Source organism: Argiope bruennichi, chromosome 10, assembly GCF_947563725.1.
Source record: "Argiope bruennichi chromosome 10, qqArgBrue1.1, whole genome shotgun sequence".
Lineage (NCBI taxonomy): Eukaryota > Metazoa > Arthropoda > Arachnida > Araneae > Araneidae > Argiope > Argiope bruennichi.
In genome coordinates, this window is record NC_079160.1 from 4,015,521 (window position 1) to 4,028,043 (window position 12,523).

The following is a 12,523-nucleotide window of genomic DNA, read 5'->3' on the forward strand; positions in this document are numbered from 1 at the left end:
AATTTTAAAAAATTTCATGTACTCTCATGTTTACGCCATTTACAGAATGGTATGGAATTATAACTGACTGCTTCGTTCATTATCACCTGACAAGCAAGACATCTTATTTGAATTGATATTATGAATTTTGTGATGCATTATCAGTGTAATTTTAGTGAGAATACAAAATTTCAAAAGCATAATCAAGAAATAAACATATATACATATTCCATTTTTGCAAATCATTAAAAGTCAGGTTAAATAATAGGATGTAATGAAAAAGAAAACACACAGAAAAATAATAACCTACCTTTTTAGTAACTTGGTTTGAAACAGGTGATTTATAACTTGAAAGTATTTCAGAAGTGCTTCCTTGACTATCTGCACTGTTAAAATTCCCTTCCACCATAACATTGTTCAAATATTTAGGAGATTTTCCCAGATATTTTTTAGATGTAGGATGAATAGAAGGAAAAATATTTTCAGATGATGAAGAAGATGTCTATAAAAAAAAAAGGATTATTTTTAATACAAAAAGAAGCACACACCCCCCCCCCAACACACACACAAAAAAAACTTTCCTACTTATGTTACTGCTTACTGAAAATACTCAGTAAAAGAAGTATCAGATGTTCTTCAATGGTCAATTGAGGCTAAAAAAGCCTTAAAAATCAGAAATAAACTCATCAGAATGCTGACTCTACCTATTCCAGATGTCAGTTTTGGCTGTACACAAATAAGTCAGCAACTGCAGTACGATTGTGTTTGCTGCAAGATGATGATGCTAGAAACGATTTGTTACAGTTTTCTTTAGTAAAAAACTCTCTTACCCATATGTAAGGACTGAGAGAATTTTTTTTGTGTTTTAGAGGAATTAAAGAAAGTTAAAACTTTGGTATTTGCAAACATTTCTGGATTTAAGGTAAATTTGTTTTTTTTAAAATTAGTTTATTTGCTATTTCCAACAATAAATTATATAATTGATCTGAATTTCAAATCATTTTAATTATTTTGAAAGTAAAATTCAGGTTGTTTCAGGTCACAACCACTTAACTAGTAGTATCCCTGAAGGAAAAACTTTGTCAAGATGGAACCTACTCTGCACTAATATAATCTAACAACCAGAAAGATCTACAACATGGAAATGCTAATGCCTTACCCAAACTAACTATAGATTATGTAAATTGCAATACTGTATGTTAATTGATAATATTATACTTATGATTTTAAATATGACATGATTTTCTAATGTTAGTATTAGATGTTTCACAGGAATGAATTAACCAAAAGGCACAAAAGAGAGAATCGAAAAAGCAACAAGAAACAATGCATGAAGAAGAAACATGAAAAAAAAAATGAATTAAATATTCTAAGTACAAAAAAAAAAAAAAAAAAAAAAAACTATAATCCAATTGAGTTTTTAATTCATTTCAAAATATTTATAAAAATAAGAAATCAACAGTATATGATTTTCCGAAAAGCATTTTAAGAAGTATATTGCTCAGGATAAATTTAAATGCATATACAACAGCAAATTTGTGGGAAACGTCAATATTTTATTGTAAACATACCTCATTAAGATATTTTAGCAAACATTTCTTTGATATTCAATGAAACTTTGTGGCATATCTCACACATATTATTGCTTTTTTTTTATATGTCTTTCATAAACATGACTCAATAGGCATTCTAAAATTTGCTAATAAGCATCAGTCACTTTGCTGAAACAAACAGCTTCATTCTGAGTACAAAATTCAAATGAGAAGGATATGTTTGAGGCCTGGAATCTCATCCCCCCCCCCTCCCCATTAATATTTCTCTGCAATTTGGCAAATATTTCCCTTTCACATTTCTTTGACACTAGCTTTTCCCCTCAGACAGCTGAGCTCCCCCCCCTTTTTTTTGTTAGAAACATTTTCTTTAATTACTGTTCTGAAGTTTTTTGTTGGAGATTTAATGATTTAAAGAGAGTTCTTTCAATTTTCTCTTTAAAATAGTCCTTTATATAAAATTAAACTGCAGAATTTTTAAAAAGAGAGAGAGAAAGATGAGAAATTCAAAAAAAGTGAATCTGTGAATATCATATACATTCCAGATTTCATAAAGCAAGGGTTTTTTTTTTTTATGTGTATGCCATTAACTTTTTTTATGGTAAATTTTTTGTAGTGCACTTTTATAAATAATATTGTATATATAAAAATTTGCTAAATTGAATTGTAAATAATTTTTTTCGTCATTATGAGATTGTCTATGGAAAAAAGTCATATATTCTTAAGAGTTCTAGCCTCAGTTATTATATATTTGTATATGTATACTTTGTATTTATATATATGTGTATGCTTTTATTCAATCCTTCATTTTTTTTAAAGTTTAATATCAGGTATCTACAACTGTCGCTAAGACAAAACATAAGTTTCTTTTTTTTAGGGGGTAGGGTAAGCCTTGATGACTTATCCATCGAACCACTAAGCCACTCTCAAAGTCAATGGCAAATCATATTAAATAATTTTTGTAAACAGTTTCTGCGAATTAGTTTTGATTGGAGATAAAATATGACATGATTGGTAATATTTGCATTTTTTTTAAATATATTTTTTTCAATAAAAGTGTAGTAGAATTTTTAAAGTATTGAGAGATTTGTGTTCAGTTATTTGATAGCAATTTTTCTTAGAGGATCAACAAACCTAATTAATTAGATTAAATGAAAGAAAGAATAAGGAAGTTATGACTTGGGAACTAATTATTCCTGAATCAAAAGGATAAATTATGTGAGAACAAATTATTAAACAATCCAATGTTGTTTTAGCAAGCCAACAATATTGTTAAGGGTTAAGGGAGGACTAAGGGATAAATAAATTACAATATTAAACTATAAAATAATGAATGATTCTTTCACCTATTATATTACATGCTTAGTTTTAAAGAATTTGATGTCAACTCTTTTTCTGACATTTTCAACAGCAAATAAACAAAAAGAAAACATAAGTAGTTTTCAGAATTCCTGCCACAGAGTGAAAAAGAATGAAAGTTTTAAATATGCATTTCATTCTAATTGAATATTATAATTATAAAAGGAATGATACCTGCTCTTGCCCAACATTGGCATAATATTTTGTAATAGCACAAGCCCGCAAACGATCCAAAGTGGAGCGTGCTTCATATAAATACTAAAAGCAAAACAGGAATATTAAAACAAATATAGACTATAATAAATTAATAAAATTAAAGTTTTTTTTATTAATGAATAAAATATAACAAATAAATGATTTAAATTCTTTTATCGTTTAAAAAAACATTTAATAACATTTCAGTTTATTAGTAGTCTTTCAAACAATTCATTTTTTATTAAAGATTTCAGACTGAATCCATATTTAACATCATACTCCATACTTTCTTCCAAAAATTTCCTTCATTTGTTCAAAATTATATCAGCATAAATTTTATCACGTAATTTATATGAATAAAAGTGAAAAATCAGGAATAGTTTGAACAATATAACAATTGAAAATACTACATAAATTTTCTACAAATTTTGTTCACAAATGGAAGAAAAGATTTTGTTATGATTCACTACTCAAACAAAATCTGATTGTCAAGCAGACATCTAATAGCATTTCACCATTAAAATTGAAATTCTTTAACTTGCTAACACTCCACTTGAATTTCAGCAAAAAATTCAGAAAATTTTTATTAAATTATGTTAAAAACATTAAGATTAAGATTACCATAATGCAAAATTAAATTTCGTAAAAAAAATAATAATAAGCCCCTGGAGGCTAGTAAAATATTACTTAATTTTTTTTTTTTTTTATAAATATATGAACTGTTTATTGTTAAATAATCAGAAAAATTGTCCTATAAACTGCATCGTTTTTTCTCTTCTTTGCACCCAGACAAAATTTTTCATCGTTTAAACAATTTTAAAACTCCTGCTGCATAACCAGAGCTAGGAACCTAATATTATGTAATCAGCACTAATCTCAAGGGAATAAAAAAAGAGAGAGAGAGAGAGAGAAATAAAACTTTCTGAACATTTGAGATGAGGGTTTTTAGGAGAAAAAGGAAAGAAAAACCTGAAATGACATGTTTTGGAAACTTGCGATTTTTAGCAGATATAGCAGCTTAACATTGGACGGTTAAAGTTATTTCCTTAACCTGTATGACATATCAAAATACCTTAGTGTTTATAAAATGCATGCTTATTATTCTTAAATACCTATATGTTTAGTGGTGATTATGAATAATTGGATTAATCATTTTTTCTATAATATATATATTCACAATTTTTTCTGATTAGAATATGCACTATTAAACTAATAGTACAAAATATAAATAAAATATACATACATCATCCAAGCAATCTAGTTCAGCACCTTTAGAATTAATTTCTTGATTAAAATTTGCAGTTATAATTCCCTCAATTTTCTTTTTTGTGTGCAGCCGTCCTAAAACACAGTCCATAAAAGAAAAAAAATTTAGTTCAGATTTGATCAAAATGAAAATTAAACTTCCATGCTGATTTCCTAATTAATTAAAAGATTCAATGAAAAATAATAGGAATTATATTTTTTAACCAAATATACAATTTTGGATTTCACATAATATAAAACAAATAGAATTTCTGACACACCAATTATTCTTTACTTTAAGTCTTTATTCCTAATTTAAAAAAAAAAAAAAAAGTGGACTGACATGCTACTAATATCTAAACTGCCCTGGCATTGTGTGCATGGCCTGTTTCAAAATGTTAATTGCCTAGGATATCTAAATATTTTTCAAAATATTTTCAACTGTAATATTTTGCTAGATACTTGAACCAAATTGATTTTAAGTATGGTATATCCTGGATCATGCCAATGTATTAAATAAAGGAAGGTTTTGTTGTATTAAAGGCTACAGAGAAAATTTGTAGCTGTGGTACAAAGAGCATTTGAAAGTAAATTCCCTTAAGACATTGCAAGCAATTAAAAGCTTAAAGTGGGAAATTCATCATTCAATAAAAGGAATTCTAATAAGTTAGAAATGAAAATATAGAAAAATAACTTACATATTTATTTTTTAATTAAGGAATACAAAGGTTAAGTTGCAAAAACATGTTATAGGTAATTTCCCAAACTATCTGGATAGGGTAGGAAAATGCATAAAAGTATTATCTATCCATTTGATAAGACTACATATCTTAATGAATTTATTGAAGCACATAGTGAAACTAAATATAAAATAGCTAAGTATGTAAAAACAGAAAAATATAACCATCATAAAAAATACATAGATGAAATCAATAGCTCATGTCCTTTTATATAATCAAAGCATGCCAAGAAAGAAGATTGCTAATAAGGACAATGTAAGGAAGTAAACACAACTAAAGATTAACAAACTAAATCTGTTTTAAATTTTTATAGATAATTGGTACACTGTTTTTAGTTTAATTTGTATAAACTACATTTGCTCTATTTGCTGATTGATTTTTGAACTTTCATGCACCATCAGAATCCACCCGACAAGAGTTTGCAAGAGCATGATGACAAATGTTTCGGAGAGCCTCACAACACTATATGTTTTTGCAAAAGGAAAATTCTTTTTTTTTAAATCCAAATATTAATAGGCATCTCACATCCATCAATCCATGCTTTGAATCTTACTACATTCACTGATAACTAGAACCAATTTCTTGTTCTAGTCATAAATGAAATAGTCATTTTGAAAATTATCACAAAATTTAAGACATCATATGGTTTTTAAAAAATAAATTCAGAAAATTTCTCAAGCTGACTGAAAATGATGTTCTCGATTGATGAAAGACTTATAAGTGCCTTCCCAAGACATTATTGATTGCATTGATTTATTTAATAAAATCAAAGTAAGTTTTGTTTCCAGGATCACAGAAAAAAAATGCAACAATTCTTTTTAAAAAATTATTTATATTTAAACTTTGTTATGGTCTTAATATTTATCATGTCTATTGAAAGACCTTTATCAAGATTGAAAATATTAAACAACTTATAATCCAGCATTAATCAAAAACAATTTACTTCTTCACAGATTTTAATTAATGATGTAAATTAGACAAAAACATAAAAATATTATCAATGAATTTGCTGTAAAATGTGTAAGAAAATAAAACAAAAATATCATTGTTCATTTCTAATTCAATCACATAACTCATTTCAACCAAATTCTAATTATTTGCATATCAAATTCTATTTTATAACTTCATGATTCGCTTATCTTTATTTTTTATTCATTAATGATTATTTTTAGGACTAAAATGGTAATTTATTAAAAACATTTTCATGAATTCCTGTAGACATTACACTAATTTGAGCAATGTAATAAATAATAAAGTACAAAAAAAAAAAAAGTTTAATTGTTTCAAGGCACAACAAATCAACTTTGTACAAAAACCCAGTTTTGTTCAGCCCAAGCTGAGAGCCATGATGGCTGTAATTATAACACACAGCTCCAACAAAAATTAAAACAAATCCACTGCATCTGAAGAGGACACCAGATTTTATTATGTATGATTTTACTAACAGATCTAAAGTTGTGACGAATTGAAATTCAAAAATTCAAAAAAGAAAAAGAAAAAAAAAAAAAAAAAAAACCAGCATGGTGATGCAAAGAAAGAAATTTTATTAATGAAATTCTCTTATTTCTACATTTAAAAAAATAATAAGTAATCCACTCTCCTTTCATTTTAATACAGAAATAAAAATGTACACAATTTCTGACAAAGTCTAAGAAGGCAAAATGGAGACTAAAGTAAGCAAATAGTGAAAAAGCTAAAGTAAAAAATTTTTATTATTCCATTTATTAAATTGTATACATTTTTATGATTTTTCAATACTCATCAAGAATCTCCCTTAATGGATTACAATAAAATTTTGAAAAGTAAATTGAAATTCTCTTTAAAAATCATTTAAATTATTAAATAATAACATGCCATTAATCTAGTGGAGAATTGGCAGTGCAACAACTCTTTTCCATATTTTGTCACAACAGCAACAAATGAGGGACATTATCTTGTGGATGCAAACCACTATTTTTTTCCTATTAGCTCAAAAGCAGTTCCTATTATTACCACAGTGCAACACGTATTATAATATTTCTTTGTGATGCTGGGGGGGGGGACAATCTTATTGTGTGGCTCAATGTGAGATTGCTACCCTTGTCCCTTATAATCATGACTTGGTATCATCAAATTTCTATGTATCTAGATGACTCTACTTCATGATTTGGAAATACTAAATTAATTTAAACAAGTATGAAACCTACTATTCAACAAATAGGCCCCATATTTGTTTTGATTAATTCTACTACAAAACCTAATATAAAAAAAGGTTTAAAATACTTGGTTTTAAAATCAAATATTTTCAAACAAGTATGAAAACTACTGCTAAAAGGTTCATTCCAAAAGGACCAAAAAGCACAATTCACCAATGCAAATTAATGAAAAGCTTTACAAAAATGAAATTCTGCAAGTAGAAACATTGACCCCTATAACTTCATCTATACTAATTTTTATTTCCTGATGTTGCTAAGAAACTATAACCTCTTCAGTCCTGAGGTACACATATGTGTACCTTTAATTTTTTTCATTTTTCTTATCCAATAAAGTAAAATTTTGTCGAAATAATGAACGCAGTTCAACATTTAGGAATGTAGCTTCCATTTTGCATCAATAAAAAGCACTACAGTTCGATATTTTTTTCATATCCATCGCTATTAATTAGACATAAAAAAACACAACAAATATAAGTACATTTTTTAATATTTATTATTAAAATAAAGGCTTGTATATTTTTTTTATAAAATACTAAGTGTCTGGTTAAAGTCATTACCAAATTATATCTTGTTATCTATAATAGAATCAGTGAAAATACAAATTTTACTAAGGCACACATATGTGTACCTCAGACATTTTTCGCTTCCATTTCCTGACTGCTTGCGATCCATTGCGCTGTTTATTCTTTAAGCGTTTGTTTTCAAATTGTCATTTCTTGCACTTGAATATATTGTATATTTTTTAATAATAAATAATTCTTATGTTCTGTAATGTATTAAGATATAAATTTTAAAATATTTATTTTTTAACTTGAGTAAGAAATTTAATTTTATAGCTGTCTTGTAGTCAGTAATTGATATTTCAATCCGGCATTATGTATAGAATATACGGAATTTTATAAGCTAATAATAATTTTTTTTCACATCAAGTGGCTTTAACTCAAAAGGAGGTTACTAAACTTTTAGACAAAAGTGATTTTAGGGGAAGCCAAAGAATTTCTCATGTATCGAAAATTATGGAACCTGACAATGGGATGAATGGGTCACAGATAATAGTCAAATGTGCCTTGTCAAGTAGAAAGATAATAAATCCGTGACTCTATTATCCACATGTATAGGTAATGAGCCAATTGGAATAGGCAGAAGACAGTCAAAATAATGGAAACAAGAAGCTAATACAAAATAATCTGCTATAGTAAAAGCATATAATATGGGAGGCATCGATCATTATTTTGCATATTACCAGTATGCAGTAATTACAAAAAATGACCAATGCAAGCATCACACATTTTGTAGATTTAGTAGTTGTCAATTGCTTGATATACTATAAAATGGTGGCAAAGGGATAAACAGAGCTATTAGGAATGAAGCCGAAAATGCTATGAACTTAATGCAATTTTGAATGCATACAATCCGGTCCCTGTTGAAATATGAGGGAATTCTCATCATCAGCAAGAAAAGAAATCAAGAACAAGTAAAAAATCATCTTTGATTGAAAACAAATTAATAGAAGAAGGGTCATCAAATGATGGAAATGCAACCAAAAGACCATTGGAGATTTCATTACCACCATCTGGTGAAAATACCTCTAAAAGAGCAAGAAAAATTGTCACTTCCCAATTAAAAAGAAATGACTAGATATGTCAAACCATCTACAACATTATATGGACGATAAGTATGAATCAAAATGTAGGTATCTAGGATGTAAATCTAGAGCAGTCAAGTGCTCAAAATGCAGTATCTACTTATGTAATATTTTTAAAAAAATGAAATTTCATTCAAAATATGGTTTAATAGATTATTAATATAATAAATTTTGTATTTTTTCATTTATAAGGCCTTAGAATAGGAAAAGATAGCTATTAAATAACCAGGAAAATTAAATAATTTTTTTTGTTATTGTGGATGCTTTAACTTGCTTAAGACCTGAGGTATACATATGAGTACCTTAATATTATGAGACTTAAAATTGTTTGATCAACAAATATTTTTTTCCCCACTTGAGATGTAACAAAGGTGAAAGATCTAGAAACCAAATTTTTAAACCAGCTTAAAAAATTCAGGACTGAAGAGGATAATGGATGATTAATATGCAGACATTTCACCACATAACAGTGAGGAGCCAAGTAACGAACATCAAGTTGATCATACTAATACAAGACTGCACAGGCATCAATGCAGAAGAACGGCTAATTGTTGAAATGGTATCATAATATGCAATAGACCCAAATTAGTGTCATCTATTATTATTTATTTTGGCAACTGATATATTATCTGGATGAGAAATAGCTTTAAGAACATATTGTAAATATGGAAAAAAGATGCAATTATTTGGGCAACTGACATATCCGAATGAGAAATTATTTTAAGAACATATTGCAAATATGAGAAAAAGGTGTAATAACTAAATTCAAGAATTTTACAAATATACTTCTGAAGTCATCAAAACATAAATAACTGTAGCACAGTGAGGTCAAATAGATCAGCAAATGGATCATATATTGTGTGATATTTCTCAAAAAATGCTGTTTCCATGCACAAAATATCTTTTCTCTACCATGACAAACTGCCATGAAATTTGTCACACTTTTTTAGTTACAGGTCAAACACAAATTTTTGAAACAATAAAAATTTTAATGTAAAATTTTTTTTGAATACCAGCTATATTTGCAAGAATATATCAAGATCATTTAAACGAGAAAGTGTACTTCAGAAAAATAAAGAGATGAAATTCAAAGTAAAAAAAATAATTACCACAAATAATAAATTCTGACCAAAATATAAGCAAATAAATGAAAATTCTGTTTAAAAAACATACCACTATCTTCCATCAATTTAATTCTTTTTTCTTGAAATGAAGCTGGTATAGCTTCATACTCTGGATCTTGGAGATATGCATTTTTAGCTGCCATATTTTACTGTGAAAAGCACATAAAAATACAATTCTGTTAATGAATAAGTTTGATTATATGTTTAAAAAGTAATTATAATAAGTAAAAAAAAATCATTTGTAAAATGTTTGCTAACAAGATCACAAAAATTCTCATAACAGAATACCAAAATCTAAAATATAATAAATCAAATAAAAACCTTACCAATAACAAAATTCTAAAATAATTAAATGTTCAATGTAAAAACTCATTTTCACATACATCAAGAACCATATATGATAGAAAATTTTTTAAGATCTAATGATATTAAAATATTAAATTAAGATTTTATTTACAATTCAACTTCAATTAAATCTGTTTTCAATTTTAATATTTGCTTCTTTATAAAAAAAAATGAAGCAGAGCAGTAATAATTAATATAAAACAAAATGAAAATGTATAAAAAAAATATTTTAATTCTAGAGTGTAACAGTTATAAATAAAACTCCTAATAAGCCATGGAATTGAATGGTGTGCCAATCCAGAGAAAACAAAATGACTGAAAAAAGATAAAAATCAACAGGAAAATACTAATAATTTTTTATAGCAATAGATATATAAATATAGTTATGATTTAATAAAAAATAGATAGCAGGTTAAAATTAAAGAATATGGTATGGATTTATTACCAAAGTCAATAAAACATTCAAAAATTTGCCAAATATCAATTACAGATTACAGTTAGGTTTACTACATTTGGCAAGTCACCACCATTAAAAAAATTATAGCTTGGCATTCATATCAAATTCTTTAATCAGATCAATATATGTATTTAGAAATTGGATTAAAAGAGTATTAATTTGTTTTTGTTATTTGGTATTAAAACAGAATTTCATGATTAAAATTTATTTTACAACATTTTAAAAATAATCTGATACTTCCTATGAATACAAATACATCTAGTTGTCAGAATTAAATTATGAATGATATTTTTCATCAACCTATAATCTTGATTATTTATGTAATAAAGTTCAGATCATTCCTGTCAACATAAATTCATTCCCTTCTCAGAATTAGAAGTATGAATGATATGTCTTTAATAGTAACATTTGTATTTCTGAGCTAAGCATAAATTAGTGATATGATCTTTTCAATCATTTGAAATATACCTAGATCTTAAAATTTGAGTTTTCAAAAATATCTTTAAATTTTCATGAGAAATCCCTAATTTATCACATGCATCTCATCAATCATACTAAATCAGCACTGTTTAGTTCAAGATTCTATGCAGTTTTGTCTTTTTTTAAAAATGCTGCCAGGAATTATTTAAACAGAATTCTGACGTGAGTATTTGCACTTACAGGTACTTTTACTTAGAAAAATGTGGGTGATATTTTTATTTTATATGTCTGAACAAAACTCAGATATTTGAAATATAAGAAAGTTGTTGAATATGTAAATTTCAAACTTCCCATTCCTCCAATACTTTTTAATTAGCATATCGAATTAAATACACATTAATCAAAAATTAATATAAAAATCTAATGAATTTTCTAATATTTCACTATGTTGCTGCAATGAAAACCTTTAAACAAAAGAAAAATTTTAACAGGAAAACTTATTGGGTGAAAACGCACGCCACGACTACAACATCGGCAGCTAAAATTAATCAAATTATTGTACAAACACAAGAAAGGTATAGAAAGTAAACACAAGGAGATAACAGAATTTTATGAAAATTACAAATAAGATTAAATAGAAAACAAAATGGAAAATGCTAGTCATCTGACTATTGAAAGTTTTATTTGTTACAATAAAGTTTTCAGACCTATTCGAACCACACAAGAGCATGCATAAAATTATAGACCATGCAATGTGTATAAATGGTTAAGCGAAAGCTTTAACCTTGCAGAAATGTTAATATTGTAAATATATAACTAACCTGATGATCAAAACAGTTGAGTAAATGGGCCTAATTTACATAAGTCCATTCAAATTTCATTACTAATGTTTACTATGGAGATACCGGTTCTTTTATTTACACTATTTTGTTGGATTGGTATTTTTAGCACTGAGAAAAAAGTACAAAAAATTATTGAATAATTTTATTTAAAATATATTAATTGTATAAAATATCCTTTGTAGAACAGGAAAAAAAATACACAAAAAAAAAACTGGTGTATTCATTTTTGTTCACAAAACTTATAACATAAGGAATCCGCCATGTTTCAATTAAAACTAAATACAACTCAACTCTCACCAGAAATCTCTCTTTTTTTCTTTTTTTTTTTTTTTCTTTTCCTTGCTCATTTATTTGTATAAGTTAACATACCAGAGCAAGAGGGAACTTAATTTGTTTGTGCTTTCAAGAGCCTGATTGGAAAATTACT

At 26.7% G+C, this 12,523-nt stretch overlaps 1 protein-coding gene across 1 annotated transcript in view; it reads right to left on the reverse strand.

Moving 5' to 3' along the window:
• LOC129988337 (YEATS domain-containing protein 2-like) overlaps nucleotides 1–12,349 on the reverse strand; it is a 45,821-nt gene extending 33,472 nt beyond the window's left edge. Inside the window, exons 1-5 of the mRNA XM_056096539.1 lie at nucleotides 12,076–12,349; nucleotides 10,082–10,181; nucleotides 4,327–4,424; nucleotides 3,063–3,146; nucleotides 290–481 (exon numbers count right to left, since the gene is read on the reverse strand). Of these exons, the coding sequence (XP_055952514.1) occupies nucleotides 290–481; nucleotides 3,063–3,146; nucleotides 4,327–4,424; nucleotides 10,082–10,175 (468 nt within the window). The 5' untranslated portion in view covers nucleotides 10,176–10,181; nucleotides 12,076–12,349. The remainder of the gene's footprint in view (nucleotides 1–289; nucleotides 482–3,062; nucleotides 3,147–4,326; nucleotides 4,425–10,081; nucleotides 10,182–12,075) is intronic.
• Nucleotides 12,350–12,523: the final 174 nt, after the last annotated feature.